Consider the following 16,444-nt stretch of genomic DNA (forward strand, 5'->3'; position numbering starts at 1 on the left):
TTTTTTTTTTTTTTTTTTTTGCGTTGATTTGGATGGTTGAAAGTCTCTCTGTGTGGATTTTTAGCCCATCATTTACTCCATCAATATCCCCGCTCACCACTCACGTCCATGCCAATTTCAATTCTTTCTTGCCTTTAATGCCCCATTTCTATCTTTCCATTTGAGGTGTGGACATTGGTTCTTTCCATTCTCGCATCGCATTTATTATTGTATTTTAAAAAGTATTGGGAATAATAACAGAAAATTATTTCTAACTAATAAATCAATTGTACATTCAAAGAAAATTTAAAAGTTATAGGAGGAAAATGAAATTAAAATTATATTTGTACAGTGTTGGTGATGGAGATGGGGGTTGTGGTAGAAACGTAAATACAAACTTTGGAAGGATCTGAATGCAAGTTCCCAGGAGTCGACACGTGTAAGCAATGCCTAGGTATAACCCTCCAAAGAAGATAATAAATAATAAAAAATAAATGTTTTTATTCGCTGCCGCCGTCGTCTCTCTGTAACGCCAAAGAGTAAAAGGATCCATTTCACATCCCACATCCCACTTCCCACTTCCCACTTCCCACTTCTTCTCATCCCTAATTCAGAATCTCAGATCTCTCTCTCACAATCTCCAAATTTTGATTCCAATTTTCCGTCTCGCTGAGGAGAAATTAATCGACGAATCTCTCAAATCTCAACCTCAATCTCCCATGGCTACCTTGCATAAATTCAAGCTCTTAGCCTCCCAATGTGCCGTCGCCGGTTGCCCTACTCAAAGCCCCACTGCTAGCCCCGTCTTTCACCTCCGCCGTCGCCGACGCAAAACCCTAAGAATGCTCCTCAATCGCACCGATCGCCGCCGATTTCCCTACCAAGATAACTCCGCCGATCCTCAAGATGTCGACGACGACGATGACGACGACGACAATATGATTCCGGAGAAAAACGATAAGGAGGTCCGAGCCAGGCGGAAACTCAAGGATTTGTTCGTCTCGTCGCCGCCACTCGAGGATAAGGTTTCCGACAGGAGAATCGAAGAACAGGAAGCATTGTTAACGACGGCCAACACCAGCGCCGCTGGAATCGGTACGCCCTCCATCACGCGCCGCTCTCTAAGGCCGATATCGGCGACATTTCGTTACAGATTTCTCCGACGAGCTTGGCGGCCGGTGCTCGTCACCATTCCCGAATAGAGGATGCTCCTCTCTGGTAAATTCTGTACGAAGAAACTCCATAACTTTTGCCTTAAATTCTTTTTTCTTTTTTGATTTTCATAACATTCTTTTTTTTCCCAATAAATTCGGACGAGTGGTCTAGCAGTGGGGAGGAGAACGAAGAAATCAATGCAAATAAATTAAAGAAAAAGGAAATTACACATAAATTACTATACGAATACGATAGCGGTGAATTAGAATTAAAAGTTAAAAAGGTAATTAACTATTGGCGCCGTATTTTGATAACGTGCGCCGTAGTTGCGTAAGGACGTAATGGCCTCGCGACGTTGATAACTCACCAATCCGTTAACGGAAAAAGCACGTTTCAACGATTATAAAACAAAAGAAAACGTTTAGCGTTAAACATTAATTAAAGATGGTAATGATGAATTAATGGAAAAGCTTACTTTGGGAGTGAGGTAAAAAAATGTGTGTAATTATTATTGTTGGTATTTAGTTTTCGACTTTAATATATGTGTTGGTCGTTTGAATCTGGAGGAGAGGTGCGTTGATATAAAACTAATTGTATAATTAAAATAAAAATAAAATAAATAAAAAAGAAGTCACATGGGTCATTATGTATATGTACTTTATAGTAGCACGATTTTAGGAAATGCAAATCATGATGTGGAAGAATGTGGAGCACGAGATCATATTAATTATTATTAAGGCTATAATCCTATTTGATTTAGTTTTTAATAGAGACATGGCTGTTACGTATTGTCGTCAGTCTCATGGTTTTAAAACGCATTTCAGAGTTACACAACATAATTAGTACTCATCAAGATATTATCCTCTTTGGGCTTTCTTTTCAAAGTTTTCCCTCAAGATTTTTGCGTTTTCTCTTCTAGGCTTCCCCATTACATGTCTACTAGGGAGAAATTTTCACATCCTTGTAAGGAATGTTTCGTTTCCGTCTCCCCGTCTCAAGTGATATAGGATCTCACACAAATAATCTGATATGTAACTTCATCAAAAGTTGCCACTAAAGCCTGCCAGAACATGAAAGCATGTGCTTTCAATGTTTTGCAGACTCTCCATCTTGGCTGATTTAGAGGTCACTGATTTATGTCCATATTCTATAGAAATAAAAGAATCATTTGTGTCTTTATCTTTTCACTTACAGTATCCATTCCAGAACCGAAGTAGACAGATCCCCTTATGCTCTACAACTTGTAAAGGATTTATTCCTCTCCATCTTAGCTGCGTTGTTGTCTTCACAGCTTTGAAGCATCCATTACTGAATGTGGGGTCTCTGCCTATCAAACTTTATCCACATGGAGATCTGATGTGTTCTTCATAGACCTAACGAACCAATAAAAATAAAAAGATGTAAAAAAACATTAGTAGCTTGTGGAGACACACGCGGATAGTCATTTAGATCACTTTACCAGACCCATTTCAACGTAGAAGAGAGGTGTGCATTAAAGTCTGCTTAATTTACTCCCCACTATCATGCACTTTCTCCTGCAAAACAAAACTTTATTAGAACTTCAGAACATTAGAAATTTTAATCTTTTAAGGCATTTCCAATATAACGAACACTCGCTGCTCACCAGTTCGAGTTGTAATTCAGAAACTTTTTTCCGTTTCTGATTAGCAAAGAATTTCAGGGACTGCAGAGAAAACAGGAAAATTAGCAGAATCAAAGCCGCCATATTGACACAAAATTGGAGTATGCACAAGCGCACGTTAGCAGATATCGTCCTCTTTGGACTTTCCCTTGGTTTTAAAATGCATCTACTAAGGAGAGGTTTCCACACCCTTATAAAGAATGCTTTGTTTCCCTTTCCAACCGTCGAGGAATCTCACATTTAAATTAACAGAACAGGGAAGAAAAGTGCAAAAGAGAAGGCTTCACATACTCCAATTCTCTGAATCTCCAAGGATCTACGTAATGCTTTTCCTTTAGTCAAGAGATTCTTGGACACCGAACGTAGAGGTCGTTTATAGTTCTTACCACGGAAAATAATTATGGCATAACCTTCTTTTAGTTTGTCCACGGATATTAAAATCCCACCACTTTCTGCTTCAAGCGATTTCGCAGTAGAAAGAACCTGATTAAAAGCTCTCTGCATGCTAATCACCTTTACCACCTCTCTGTGTTTCCAGTGTTGATGCAAACCTTCAATAACACCATCAAAGATACCACGCCTACCTAAATTCACCAAAAAACAGAAGGGAATCTTATGTTTGTTTTCGTCAATGTAAATTCGATCAAATTTGTATGTTTTCAATAAAATTCCAAAGGCGGTGAGGAACCGAGTGTTAAGCAGCTATGCATCTTCAATCCCATCTTCCTAAAACATATCCTCTCCTCATTTGTAATCAGTTCCTGGTCTGCATCAGGCTCGACATGTCTGCATGATGCATTCAACTTTGTCAACTCCTTTGTTGACTTCTCTACCTTAAAGTCAAGCTGCAAAATCCCCATAAGAGAAAAACATCAGGAGGACATGATAACAGCTTAACAAGGATGATCAAATCAGATAATAGCACGTCAAAAGTTAACCATACAATGCTAAGCCTTCGCTCTTGCTTCTTCAGCTCCCTAATTATTTTTCCCTTTTCAGCATCTGCTTGAAGTTTTGATTCTGTACTTCCAGTTGTCAAATCTTCATACTCCATAGTGATATCCTTAAAATCTGATAAAGTTCCAGCCTTGGCTCTCTCTTCCAAGTTCCCAGTGTCAAAACAAAAAAGTTCCCTGGCTTTCAGCCGTGAATTTTCCTCATGAAGTTGCCATCTTTGGAGCTCCGTTTCTCTTTGAATTATTGAACTGGCAAGTCCAACAGGTAGGAAATCCTTGCCTCGGTAAAGGATAATGAAAAACTTGTTGCGCAGCAGCAATGTTCCTCCAGTGAGACTCTAAACCAGTAATGGTTATTAAATGCAATCACATCGACTCGTGCATGCAAAAAACACTTAATCATAGCAGGGGACACTAAACATCATAAGCATAATCTAGGGAAACAACCAGATGTCTCCAGTCCGTACAGAAATTTGGTCCAAACATCCACACTTTAGATACATATCAAAAGAGAGAGAAACTATAAAATCTTACTGGAAACTTTCAAGCAATTTGAAGATATTTGACAGATAAAAGAAACAGACAACGATTTTTCTGAAATCGACGTTCATTGAAGGACTATGTCTTTAACATATACTAGAAAACTTTCAATTATTTCAGGCTCGAAGTCTCATACTTTATACACTTTTAGAACAAATACTATTTCTAGAAAACTTGCCTTAAGTTCGTACGCCATCTGCTCATTGTTTGTATTTGGAACCCCCCACTTCAAAGCAATCTTAGCTATCAGACTTTTCTCCCACAACTTTAAAATGGCAGCAGCCAACCCTTGAAGTTTTCTGTTTCTGCCTTCAAATATTTGGAAAATACAAAATTAGTGAACAGATAAATACCCAATGAACTAGGTAGAGAATATTCAATCCAGCCATGATATAGCAGGGCCTGTATGTAGCTATGAACATGCACACAACATCATAAACAGAGCATAAAGCATTATTTATCCACTAATGAAAATGCATGTCGATTGGGGGTGAAGTTGAAACTCTATACCCTAAAGATTTGGCTCAGCGCTAATGATCATTAACCATTCTTCAAAAATCATGTCGAACCGTTTCTTCACTGTTATGAAGTTGTGTTGTGCTGGACCAACCAATTCAGGAAAGGAAAAAAAAACAGATTAAGGTGGACATGCCATTGTGTTGCTCACGACCTTTGCTTAAATTGTTTCGGTTTTTCTGCGACTTCCCATAAAATTTGAAGCAGAAAAAAGACAACTATTCAAAACCCTCGACCCTGATTTTTACCTTCATCCTATCTCAGTTAATATTGCAACTGAAGAGCGCAAGAAATTTGTATTCAAAGAAGAAAAAACAAAAAATTATACCAAGAACAAAATGAGTAGGTAAGGGATGTGCAAGCTTCCTCAGATATAGTAGTTCAGCATCTGTAAGCTTTGGGTTAGTAAAGGGTGGACAGCGCCTATAGGGAGGCATATATCCAGGAACCACCTCTGGAAGCATGTCAGCATCAACCGGCAGAGGTTTGTGCATCCACCAGTCAATGAAGCGAGGCCCCAAATCATCTAATAGTCTGTCAGTTTCCCTCTCGTAGAGTGATCCACTCAAGAAAGAAGTAGAAGCTTCTCCCCATTCACCATCATTGTTGTTTATACTTCGATTCGAACCACCTTCATCATGTTCGCCGAGTGAAAAATCAGTGTCTGTTTCCAGGAACGGTGTTCTGGAACAGTAAGGGCTATCTACTTGCATTTTTGTCCTAAGTTTCAAACCCAATGGATAATTGCAGCCCCTGTAAACAACAAGGGCGTTTTTCTTACTCCAGACAACCATACCACCAGTTTTCATCTGTACAAGAGGAACCGTAACCATATAAACACATTCTAAGCATAATATGTATGATTATAAACTGAAAGTCCAAAAATGGATGGCAACATAAAGTGGTGATTTTCCTAACAAAGTCTTTCTTAAGGAAACACTTCTCACAGGTAAATTGCAAAGGCATTCCTACTTCAAATAACAAAATACTCGAAACAAAAGAGAAAATTAAGCAAAACCAACCTCACCTCAACAATTTCCCGTGCTCTATCCATATTGCGGCTCAAGGGGACATCAAATTTCAGCATGGCAAGCTCATTTGTCTCCCATGTGAAGTGTATCTTATTCACAACGTCTTGAGTAACCCCAATTTTATTGACCTTCACCCAGTTCTCCATTTTTGAAGCCTCACCCCTCAACCTTTCAAGCAACACTTTATCAAGACTCAACTCGGCTGAAGTCACTGTTTTCTTCTTAGGTCTCCTCAAAACAATCCCATCGTCCTTCTCCCATGGCATTCTCCCGCGAGTTCTAGACTCATCAAAACCCTCCAAATAAAAATCTCCAAATTCAACCTCCTCCAATTTCATTCCGGTTTCTCCCGAATCGCCATTTTTCTGTAGTTTTTCAATGCTTTTAGCAATTCGTCGCATTGCGTATTTCCCAGTTTTAACATTTCTTCTGTCGGCTAACGCCCTATAGCGTTTTTTGCCCCCATGACCGTCCGACCCATTACTTCTTTCGGGCTTTGCGAGATCCACGCCTTCTTCTTCTAGGGGTTGAAGATAGAGAGGAGACTCCGTCCATGGCGCTGTACGGTGGTTAATGGCGGCATTGGAGTCGGAAGAGGGCTCCGACAGAAGAGATGATTGTGATCCTGTAGAAGTGGCGGGAATTGGGGCGCGAGGCTTGTGGGAGGAGAGGTGTAAGGGAGTGGAGTCTGATAGAAAGGATGGGGGAAAGAGAATCCTAGGCAGAGCTGGAGAGAAGCAAGTCGTGGCAAGCATAGTTTCGTGTGGTGTATCAATGGCGCTTTTCCATTACAGAATCGGATTGAGTAAATCAGTCGAGGACTGTAGCTGTGGTCTCTTTTATACGGAGGAAGATAGCGGGTCATCCGGTCAGATGGCGCCACCGCCACGTAGATCTTGAGATTTTTTTTTTTTTTTTAAGGATATAAAAAAATACAAATAAATAAATTATAAGCTTAATTAAAAAAAATTATATTTCAACAAATTTGAAGGGGAGAGTGAAAAGAAACATTTCTTCTAATAAATGCGTTTTAAAATTTTAAGGGGACTAATGATAATACGTATCAGACCAAGCTGAACAATATTTACTAGCGGTAGGCTTAAACGGTTATAAATGGTATCAAAGTCAGTTATTAAACAGTGTAAAAACTTCTCGAGATCATCGACGCGTTTTACATCATATTCTAGATGATAAAATATGTGTTATTTTGGTACCAAAGACCAACGAAAAATATAAAGTATGATGAAATCAAATGGAGTTGTTAGGATTTGTGGTAGATTTTATGTATTAAACTAATCAAAACCCACAACCTCAATCAACCAAAAACAAACCTTGTTTGACATATTGTAATGGTTAGTTTAGACTAAATTATACCTAATTTTTTTAATTCTGATTTTATAACCTCAAAAAAGTTTAAGATACAAGAATTTTAATGTTTATTTTTCCGACAAAATAAATTTATTGGCTCGAGTGACTTGCCTCTAATTCCAAAAAAAAAAAAAAAAAAGTATAGTAAACGTTGCATATGGAATGAAGGGTAATTTTAAAAAATAACCTCCAAATATTTCGACTTCAAAGAAAAACCCCCTTCCAAAGTGGGTGGTTTTTGTTAGCATTGAATTGTTCTTGGCAAGTGAAAAGACGAATATACCTGGTGGGTCCGAAGTGAAAAAGAACTTGCTTCTGTCTTTTTTTTCTTGATCCTAATCCTAATCCGAAAAGAATAGGGAAAAAAATTGACCTCTTCCAGATTGGTGGTGTTTAGACAAACATATTTTGTTGTTTAAAAATATAATGTTTAGTGGACAATTAGTGCATAATTTAGAAGTGTCATTTTCTCCAAAAACTTACAAATTTTTGTAGGTCAAGAATTTGAAACTATTCTTTGTTTTAAACCAATACTTGTACGACTAAAGTCGACTTGAGATTAAAATATATCAAACAAATTTCCTAAAAACTGTCCATTTTGGCAAGCAAACATGCATCTCTTCATTTGCAAGTTAAGTTGAAAATTTGGGTCTTCTCAAGTTTTTTCTCCTCTACTAATTCTCTTTCGTCTAAACTTCTAATCCAACCATTCTATCTATCCATCTCTCCTCTCTCTCTCTCTCTCTCTCTCTCTAACATGGCGAACTCTCAGCTCAAGCTCTTTGGTTTCAACATCTCAGAACACCACAACTCAGTTTCCAACTTTACAGAGCCGCCGCCGGCGGAGTTGCCGGAATCTCGATATCCCCATGCCCCGAAGTTCGAGTGCCAATATTGTTGCAGAGGATTTTCCAATTCGCAAGCTTTGGGTGGCCATCAAAACGCCCACAGAGAAGAAAGGCGGCTTTTGAAGAGGGCTCAAATAAAATCTTGTCATCTTAATTACTTCACGCCTCTGCACGTACGGAACTGGCTCTCGTCGTCCTTTGTGCCGCAGCCACCGAGTACTCCACTGCAGGCGGCGGGGCTTCACGCTATGTCACGGCCGCCGCTGTCGCAAGATGTTTGGCGGCAGGCTGGAGTTATTACTGGGGCGGTCGGAGGTGTAGGAGATGAAGCTGTTCCCGGTAGGGGTTTGGGCCTGGATTTACAACTTAGTCTTGGGCCTAGTAAGCCTTGACTTGGGCTTTTCCCACTTAAGGCCCGGCCCACAAGGTTGTAATTTTTTTTATTCTGAAAAAAGAAACTGGAATTTTGTCTACTTATTTTAGACAAATTTTACATATAAAGATAATTTAAAGGGAAAACAAAGGCTGTACCCTTACTCATACAATCCCCGCCAGACCTTTTAGTTTAAACTCTATTTTGAACCGTCCGATTTTATATTCATTTTGTTTTAATTTGAAAATAGTTTAACTATTGGGAGAGAATTCAACCATTGTAGTCCGTTTTTTAGTTAACATAACAATGTTTTGAAATAAGATTTTGATAGTTTTTCATTTTCTTCTACATTTTTCTGAAAAGATGTTTGAAATTGATGCAAATCATCAACGTAAAGAAAATTGATTAATTAATTAGGATGTTTAGGTTTTGAGGCATGAAAATTCGTAGTCGCAGAGCAGTTGTGTTCAAGCTTCCCAATCGAAGCCCTAACCAAGTGGGAAAAAGAAAATTGCAAGTAAAATCAAAGAGGTGCGTACCGCTGAAGGCGACGCCAATCACGGTGTTCTCCTGGCGAGTGAAAGGCTGCTTCAGTAAACCAGATTTCTCCAGAAGTCTGGTCCATGTCTTCACGAAGAAGAAACCGAGAAGATCGGCGGAGATATTGAGCGAAGGAGTAATACCGGTGGTCAAGTAGAGCTTCATCACGATTTAAGTGAACAACACGCTCATTCCAAAGCTCACCACAAACGCTCTCGCCGTCTGATGCTTCTGCCACGACGGCACCTCTTGCGCTTGAAAAATCCACTCCACCGACATAGATTCCTCCGCCATTATTAATCCTTGATCTTCTTTCTCTCTCTTGCTCTTCTGGTTCGGATCCAACTCGTCGTGCTTCTCCTCCTCCATGGCCCGCTCTCTTGTGCTTCTCCTCCTCACCGAAAAGGATGGTCAGGATCGTTGATCTTGAGTTTCAATACGAACACGGACGCAAAACCAGCGATAGTGTGGAAATGAATATGGAATATTGGAGAATTGTAAATTGCGGTTCAAGAGAATTGGAGTGAGAAAGAATTTAAAAAAGAGGTAACGAGACTGAAAGCACTTGAAAATGAATTAACCAAAGATATATTTTAAAGCCCATTTATTTATTTATTCTATTTATCAACGTCAACCAAAATTTTATTTTGTTCACTAAAATAGCCTCACAAGCCGCATAAATTTTTACGCTACTTTTGTAATTGAGTTTTTTTTTATTTTTTTTTTTTATAAAAAATAAAAAATACCAATTTAGTCTGACTTTTAAAGATTTTTTTTCTATCCGGTGACATGCTAGGTGATGGAGGAAGAATGGAATTAGAAGAAGATAAGCAAGCAGTCATAGCATGATAGAAGAGAATATCGCCTACAAGGATGACTGGATCATTGATTCAAGATGCTCGTAGCTCAAGCCTCAACCGAAGTGGGCGGACACCCAAGATAGCACCAAACTTATCGATGAACTCGTGTCAAAAGCCTATCTATGATCATATCAAACAATGTAAGCGACAGCCTAGTTGTTAGGTAAACAAATCGAAACAGAAAGCAAGATAAACAATCAGAGACTTGATTCAAGCAGATGAAGTTGTGTTCCAGCCTCCAAGCATTACATTAATAAATGAAGTTAAATTACAAAGGCTTGCTATGTGCACAAATGTATGAAGTCAACATAACTATCATGCTACATTCAATTACGCAAAATAAAGTCCAACACTACAAGCAATACATTGAAAAGTGAAGATAAATTACAAACTATTAGTATGTGCAAAATCCATTTAGTTAAGTGATGCAAGGTTTCCTGGTAGGGCCTTACTGGGATGCACCACTTCCTGAAAGATTTGTTAGCACAACGGATCAAGTATTTCTACTATTACATCTAAAAGCTCTATTGCCTAGAAATGGGTGCCATCGGCATGGATGAAGACGGATTATAGAAATTACCATCTGAAGCCTGGAAGCTCTGGTAAGAATTTGTTGGTATTGTACAAGGAGACATCCCGGTCACTGGGGCACCTAAATTCGGGTACCCAGGCCTCGCTAATGGTGCCAGTGATTGTGTCATACCGTAACTGTAAGGTATGCTACTTACTGACCCAGCAGCACTCTGTGTGAACTGGGGCAAAGGGAGCTGCCCAACAGGAGGTAATGGAGGCACTGGCGGTGGAGATGACAACGGAGGAGGTGGCAGGTCAGAAGGAGTGTATTGTTGACTGGTGGACGAGGCGTTATGCTGGAGAGACTCCGGGTGTGGGAAGGGAAGGCCAGGTGGTCGCTGAGGATTGGGAGGCAATGTGTAAGGCGGTTGGTCATTTTCAAGTTTCAGCCTCTTCTCAGATGCATAATCACCAGATAACTCTTTATTTGGATTTCCAATTACACCCTCGGATGCCAGAGAAGATAGGACGTAAGAGAGCATCTGAACCGAGGATGTCGATGCAGTTAGCTTAGCTGCCACTGCAGCAGCAGCAGACTTGCGGGGATCTTCCTCAATAGGTCCAGGTTTTGCAGGAAAAGGTAATGAGGGTGCATACATTACGGGCGCTGATTGATCTCTCTCCCTTGGTACAAGGGTGTGTGGTGCTATCGAGGTCTGAGCATCTTTTGAGGCCTCCTCCTTAGTCATAGCTTCCACATTTTCACCATTTAAAAACTGCCTGCACAGATTCTGAGTTTGTTCCGACTGGGAATGAGAAACCTGTCAAAAGACCATACATGTAAGAAGCGATCACGAAGCGGTACAAGGATGGTGACCAACCAACCAACCAAATAAGAAAAATGGAAAGCCATGCTAGAATAGAAAGGATACTCGAGGGCTTCGTTTAACGCCCCCCTAAGAAGTTGACCCATGCATTTTTCTCAAATCTTCTTTTCCCATTTTGCAGCTTAAACCTTGATGCAGTATTATTTCATTGATAATATGAGCATACAAAGAAGGGATGGAGAGTATCCCAGAGCTCAAAATGGAATTACAAAAGGATTTCCACTAGGCCAAAAGTATAGAAACCAGCCCTTGGAAGGATAATATTAAAAAACTTGATGCACTGTTTTTTCAAAGAGGGGAGGACCTTGGCTTTTCTTTTTCATGTTTCTTCTTCAAACTATGCATTAAGCTTTCTGTAAAACTTAAACGGCTGTTCCCTGATCCACTAAACAGGGAATGAATTAATCAACATAGTCCCCATCAACTCGAAGGAAATAAAATGGAGGTTTTATTAATAAATCCAGGCAATCTCGGGAAGGTAGATACACAGGACATCAACTTGCTTTATATCAACTCACAAATTCAATATGGTTCAAACGACACAAAAACGAAAATTTTATGCCATGGGAGGGATGAAACTCCCTAGCATTATCAAGGTTTGGTTAGGTATGAACTATAACATGGAAAAGAATGGCTAAACTTGAGACTAGAAAGGTTACTTTCATGCGAAAAATGGAACGAAACCCACAAAACAAAAGGAGTTTTTTTCATACAAGGTCAATCTCGAGCAGGTAATTAGAAAAATACAGAAGAATCAATGACCCCATAATCCAAGACACTGCGAAACAGAAATGCAAACCTGAAGTTGATTTCGAACTTGCTCCAATTTGAATTCCTGAAAATAAAAAATTTATTTAAATAATAAGATTTTCTTCTACTAACCATGTCATTAACTTTTTTCCAGAGGGAGGCCAAAATACCTGTTCTTGAAGAGCCTCTCTCAGATGAGACACAAGACTTGCCCTTGAAGTTTCAATTGTTGTTAATTGTTCGATGCAATCCCTCAAAATGTTATGATGTCCCCGCAGATCCTCTGCAGCTGATGATCCACGGTATTGCCCTGTGTAGTTAAAGAAAAAGAACAACAAAACGCAAGCAATCTTAAAGTTTAGGTGAAACAAAACAAGCTGAGAAGCACAGACAACAGGCATGGCAACACGACCATTTCCATAAATGTAGGACATGGACACACTGGATAGGAGATGTAGAAGCTACAAGTACCTGAATTGACATCAGCGCCAATTTCTTTGTCCAGTTTCTCAAGATAGCTAATAGAATTCCTGCATTTGCTCAATACTGCATCTTCATCAACCTCACTTCTATAAACAACTTGGTAGCCAGAAACTATTTTATCCAATGATATGCTGCCAGATTGTTTCTGTTGAAAACAATAATGAGAATAGGTGATTAAATGGCCAGACTATAAATGAACATTATTCGAACACGATGAATTAGCAATATTTTACCAGTTTACTGCTGAAATGCTTCCCATTTCGGTTACCAGTTTCCGAACTCTTTCCCATTATCTCTTCTTTAAGACTCTGTCCTCGAGATCCAAAAACTTTTCTCTCTTCCCAAATGCCAATCTGTGAGTAAAATTAAAATGGGTATAAATAAAACAAATATGATAACAGAGTCGAGCCAAAAACAATCAAAATTCTCTTCCACTTCAACATATCAACAATGACATGGAAAATTATGAAGAATTGATCTTCGTTTACAGCTAACTTATTCTCTGATTGACTATTTGCACTAATATTTTCTTGTTCTTAAACAATCCATTGTACTTCCTTATGTTATAACACTTTCTAAGTCTCGACTTCTGTAAGCACATATGATATTGAGCTTAGCATAGAGATACATTATGTGGCAATCAACCCACCTTGACCCCACAACAGAATTCGCATCGAGAAAACTTGTAAGATGTTTATCCAGGGTATGTTTCCAACTCATAGAGGTTTTATGGAATGCATTAACTTCATGAAGACAAAACATCTATTCTTTTTTAATGCAGAAAATAACATTCATTTTCCCTTAGAAATGCCATTATACAAAAGATTTTTGCACCACAAGAATTTAGCAGGGCTTTGTCTAGAGGCAGAAAATAAGAATGGAAAGCCCTTAAATTTTGAGTTTAAGGATCTAAGAAACGGTGTTAACATTAGATGAGCACGCATCTTTCTACACACGGAGGGAGGAAACATACAAGATAGAGGTTCGAGAAAAATTATGCATGAGTAAAAAAAAATTTACAAAGGATTACTGTACCAGTCTTAGGGCAGCATTTCTACCAAAATCATCACCGTGCTCAATTACATCACGAAGTGCATCTGGAAGGACTTTCCAAAATTCACCAACAAACTCTGAACCTTTTCGCCTACTGTTCTGCAAAATGTCATTTGCTAGATATAGATAGGCCAACCTCTGCTCACGTGCAGAACAATGAAACTGCTTATCCCATGTTTCTACAACTTGCTTGGCTTTGTTCATGTGAAATATACACCAGTGGGATAAAGCTTGATTGCGTTAAGGATGGAACTAATAAACCAAATAGTCAAGTAATAAGACACACCAAGGAATCAGGCACTCTCGAATGCACTTATAGTGCCTCATCTAGTGGCTAGTACCAATAACCTTATATGATTCAAGGAAGCATACCAGAAATAGACTATTGGGAACCAGTGTGGCAGTAACACAGATTCACAGTACTATACCATAACACACAGTCATAGAAAAGAAGATGGTACTCAGATAAACTGAGAACGTACATCCAAAACCCATCTTGTAAAAACAAATGCAGAGGAACATCACCAAGACAGATAGACAGAGAAACCAAAAATGAAGAGAAGTAGAATTTCTCCCAAAACATAAGATTAAATATAGGTAGCCAAACTAAAACACTAATGGAAGCTAATTCCAAATGTGTAACAATGACAAGTAATTCATTACAGATACACTGGGTTACACACAACAACATTGAACAAGTCCATTGCTACGCCAACTTTACCACAATAATAGTGCCAGAGAAACAATGGGAGCAAAACACCTGCCATGCCCAAATATAATATCTAAGAACTTAATACAGAATTTTCGTCAACAAAACAAGAGAATTAAGCAATACATATCCATTATATAAGGGATAAAACAAAAAAAATAAGTAATTTAGCCAAAAGAAGAGAATAATAATAAATTTCAAAGAGGATACTCTCAATGCTCGCCTGTGAGTTGTTGAGCCTGGCTAGCTTGTCTACCAAAATTTGTGGATTGAACGTACCACCCATTGATTTGGATAACTTTTTTGCACAAATAACGTAGAATATGAAGGCCAATCTGTGCAAGGAGAAAATGTTCAAATCAAAGGGAATAAATGAAGTATACAATATATGCAAGTTCTCTTAGCTTCAGTATTTTGTAGTAGCAGTTGCTTGTTCTTTTTCCCCTCTCAACAAAAATCTCTCTCTTACAAAACAAATAGAGTAGATGCGTGATCTTGACATAATACATAAACATAAAACGTCACCTCAAATGTGATATTGACTGATATGCAATACTAAACTTGGTGAATTTAAAATTAGGAGGGCACGACTCAGGAGATTTTTGGTGCAACTTATAGTTTTTAGTTGTTAAAAATGCAGAAAGATAAATTAATGGATTCTTTGTAACAATATCCCAATAATGCTTAGAGACAGCTTTTCCGATACAGAACGGCGTATTCCGAGAGGAGATGTAGAAGAGAGGGGACGGAATGATTGGAGCTATTTGGTGCAACTTTCATTAATTTAAGTAAGATAAATTTGTGGATTCTTTACACCTTTTTCTAAAAAGAACCAGCGCATTAACTGCAAAAGAGAATGCAGAAGAAAGTGGAGGGAAGGTTAGAGCTATTTGGGTATGTTTCTAAACTTCGGCTTTCAGGAGAATATCTTGTGAAAGTTTAGAATCAATTTCAATGACTCGCTTCATAATGAAGTGTAAAAACTAAGTTTTCCTCAAAATTTAAACATGCTACTGACCAAAGATGTCTAAATTCTAGAATGTTAGATTTAAAACCACTGCAGTTGAACTAGTTCCACCCAGTTCTAAGAATAAATCAAATAAATATCTCCTCTCCTACTACACAGAACAGAAAATTCAGACATCAAAATACTAATAATGTAGCCGCAAGTCAAGATCTACTTTTCGAAACTGCTCTTCGACTCATCAAAGGGGGGAAACAAAAACAAAAAGATACAAAATAAAACAAAGCAATCCAAAGTAGATGCTTCAAAGCAAGAAAAATAGCTGCAAAATACTCGAAAGCAAGAAAGTAAGAAGGATCACGAGATAATTACATCCCCCATAGAACTATAATTACATAAGGTAGAAGAAGAAACAGAAGGTACCTGGAAAAGGGAATGTGGGTTAGAGAGAAAGCAACTATAAGGGGATGAAATTAGGCCATTGGAGGCCTTTCTCCATGGAAGAGAGGAAGGGAATTAGAGGAAGTCGGTAAAAGGGTTTTCGAAAACAGAGGGCAAAGGGCGAATAGAGGGAAAAGGGGGAAGAAAGGGAGTTGAGGCACGGGAAAACGGAGCGTATGAAGAAGAATGAGATGACCCAAGAAGGGGACGAAGACGAAAGCCCGTAGGGGAAGCGGGGATTTTGGAAGCAGGGGGCGGCCTGGCCAGATAAGATGGGTTTAGAATAGCGGTGTGGTTTAGGGACGCGAAGAATTACAACTATTTTGGCTCCACACCACGTCTCTGGACTTTGGGCCGCATGGGCGTGGGAACTGGAAGTGGCAGTGGAACTGATTTCGGCTCTGAGATTGTGAATCAGGTCTGGCTTTGGCGCCGCTGCTTGGGCGCGCCAGGTCTGCTCTCGCGCCTCCTTTCCTCTCTCTCTCTCTCTCTCTCTCTCTCTCTCTCTCTCTCTCTCTCTCTCTCTCTCTCTCTCTCTCTCTCTCTCTCTCTCTCTCTCTCTCTCTCTCTCTCTCTCTCTCTCTCTCTCTCTCTCTCTCTCTCTCTCTCTCTCTCTCTCTCTCTCTCTCTCTCTCTCTCTCTCTCTCTCTCTCTCTCTCTCTCTCTCTCTCTCTCTCTCTCTCTCTCTCTCTCTCTCTCTCTCTCTCTCTCTCTCTCTCTCTCTCTCTCTCTCTCTCTCTCTCTCTCTCTCTCTCTCTCTCTCTCTCTCTCTCTCTCTCTCTCTCTCTCTCTCTCTCTCTCTCTCTCTCTCTCTCTCTCTCTCTCTCTCTCTCTCT

The 16,444-nt window shown here is 39.3% G+C and overlaps 5 protein-coding genes across 8 annotated transcripts; 2 read left to right on the forward strand and 3 right to left on the reverse strand.

The window, feature by feature from the left end:
• The first annotated feature begins 698 nt into the window (after positions 1-698).
• LOC111489414 lies at positions 699-1,181 on the forward strand. The gene has a single exon (XM_023137602.1). The coding sequence runs from the start codon at positions 699-701 to the stop codon at positions 1,179-1,181; it is 483 nt and encodes a 160-aa protein (XP_022993370.1).
• A 965-nt stretch (positions 1,182-2,146) lies between these two features.
• LOC111489335 (chloroplastic group IIA intron splicing facilitator CRS1, chloroplastic) lies at positions 2,147-6,631 on the reverse strand. 3 transcript variants are annotated; one of them, XM_023137502.1, is made up of 9 exons: positions 5,816-6,631; positions 5,117-5,597; positions 4,451-4,581; positions 3,720-4,070; positions 3,465-3,621; positions 3,068-3,360; positions 2,759-2,818; positions 2,599-2,669; positions 2,147-2,507 (listed from the first exon to the last, which is right to left on the reverse strand). In XM_023137502.1, exons 1-8 carry the CDS (start codon positions 6,572-6,574, stop codon positions 2,643-2,645), a joined length of 2,259 nt encoding a protein of 752 aa, XP_022993270.1. In that variant the 5' UTR covers positions 6,575-6,631; the 3' UTR covers positions 2,147-2,507; positions 2,599-2,642. The 3 variants fall into 3 exon arrangements, with proteins under 3 accessions (XP_022993270.1, XP_022993269.1, XP_022993271.1); XM_023137501.1 differs by having other exon boundaries at positions 2,594-2,669; XM_023137503.1 differs by having other exon boundaries at positions 2,594-2,669; positions 5,117-5,541; positions 5,811-6,631.
• A 1,313-nt stretch (positions 6,632-7,944) lies between these two features.
• On the forward strand, positions 7,945-8,427 carry LOC111489415 (zinc finger protein 6-like). The gene has a single exon (XM_023137603.1). The coding sequence runs from the start codon at positions 7,945-7,947 to the stop codon at positions 8,425-8,427; it is 483 nt and encodes a 160-aa protein (XP_022993371.1).
• A 386-nt stretch (positions 8,428-8,813) lies between these two features.
• On the reverse strand, positions 8,814-9,317 carry LOC111489416 (probable metal-nicotianamine transporter YSL5). Its single transcript, XM_023137604.1, has 3 exons — positions 9,153-9,317; positions 8,948-9,107; positions 8,814-8,896 (listed from the first exon to the last, which is right to left on the reverse strand). The coding sequence occupies exons 1-3, from the start codon at positions 9,315-9,317 to the stop codon at positions 8,814-8,816; spliced, it is 408 nt and encodes a 135-aa protein (XP_022993372.1).
• A 698-nt stretch (positions 9,318-10,015) lies between these two features.
• LOC111489207 (UPF0400 protein C337.03-like) lies at positions 10,016-16,121 on the reverse strand. Of its 2 annotated transcripts, XM_023137317.1 has the most exons (9): positions 15,591-16,121; positions 14,414-14,538; positions 13,477-13,724; positions 12,675-12,794; positions 12,430-12,586; positions 12,129-12,268; positions 12,008-12,043; positions 10,389-11,142; positions 10,016-10,276 (listed from the first exon to the last, which is right to left on the reverse strand). In XM_023137317.1, exons 2-9 carry the CDS (start codon positions 14,487-14,489, stop codon positions 10,257-10,259), a joined length of 1,551 nt encoding a protein of 516 aa, XP_022993085.1. In that variant the 5' UTR covers positions 14,490-14,538; positions 15,591-16,121; the 3' UTR covers positions 10,016-10,256. The 2 variants fall into 2 exon arrangements, with proteins under 2 accessions (XP_022993085.1, XP_022993084.1); XM_023137316.1 differs by having other exon boundaries at positions 10,016-11,142.
• Between the last annotated feature and the right edge of the window lie 323 nt (positions 16,122-16,444).

This window comes from Cucurbita maxima, unplaced genomic scaffold, assembly GCF_002738345.1.
Source record: "Cucurbita maxima cultivar Rimu unplaced genomic scaffold, Cmax_1.0 Cma_Scf00014, whole genome shotgun sequence".
In the NCBI taxonomy this organism is placed as follows: domain Eukaryota; kingdom Viridiplantae; phylum Streptophyta; class Magnoliopsida; order Cucurbitales; family Cucurbitaceae; genus Cucurbita; species Cucurbita maxima.

Bases quoted from the DNA above. Each gene is read 5' to 3' on its own strand.
- LOC111489414 (XM_023137602.1), top strand. From the start codon at position 699: ATGGCTACCTTGCATAAATTCAAGCTCTTAGCCTCCCAATGTGCCGTC.
- LOC111489335 (XM_023137502.1), bottom strand. From the start codon at position 6,574: ATGCTTGCCACGACTTGCTTCTCTCCAGCTCTGCCTAGGATTCTCTTT. The intron at 5,598-5,815 runs GTGAGGTTGGTT...CCTCTTGTACAG, and splicing joins GAGCACGGGAAATTGTTGAG to ATGAAAACTGGTGGTATGGT. The intron at 2,819-3,067 runs GTATGTGAAGCC...TTTTCTCTGCAG, and splicing joins TGGAGATTCAGAGAATTGGA to TCCCTGAAATTCTTTGCTAA.
- LOC111489415 (XM_023137603.1), top strand. From the start codon at position 7,945: ATGGCGAACTCTCAGCTCAAGCTCTTTGGTTTCAACATCTCAGAACAC.
- LOC111489416 (XM_023137604.1), bottom strand. From the start codon at position 9,317: ATGGAGGAGGAGAAGCACGACGAGTTGGATCCGAACCAGAAGAGCAAG. The intron at 9,108-9,152 runs GTGAGCTTTGGA...ATCGTGATGAAG, and splicing joins AGACGGCGAGAGCGTTTGTG to CTCTACTTGACCACCGGTAT. The intron at 8,897-8,947 runs GTACGCACCTCT...CCACTTGGTTAG, and splicing joins GATTGGCGTCGCCTTCAGCG to GGCTTCGATTGGGAAGCTTG.
- LOC111489207 (XM_023137316.1), bottom strand. From the start codon at position 14,489: ATGGGTGGTACGTTCAATCCACAAATTTTGGTAGACAAGCTAGCCAGG. The intron at 12,795-13,476 runs GTACAGTAATCC...TTTTACTCACAG, and splicing joins GAAATGCTGCCCTAAGACTG to ATTGGCATTTGGGAAGAGAG. The intron at 11,143-12,007 runs GTTTGCATTTCT...GTCTTTTGACAG, and splicing joins AAGTTCGAAATCAACTTCAG to GTTTCTCATTCCCAGTCGGA.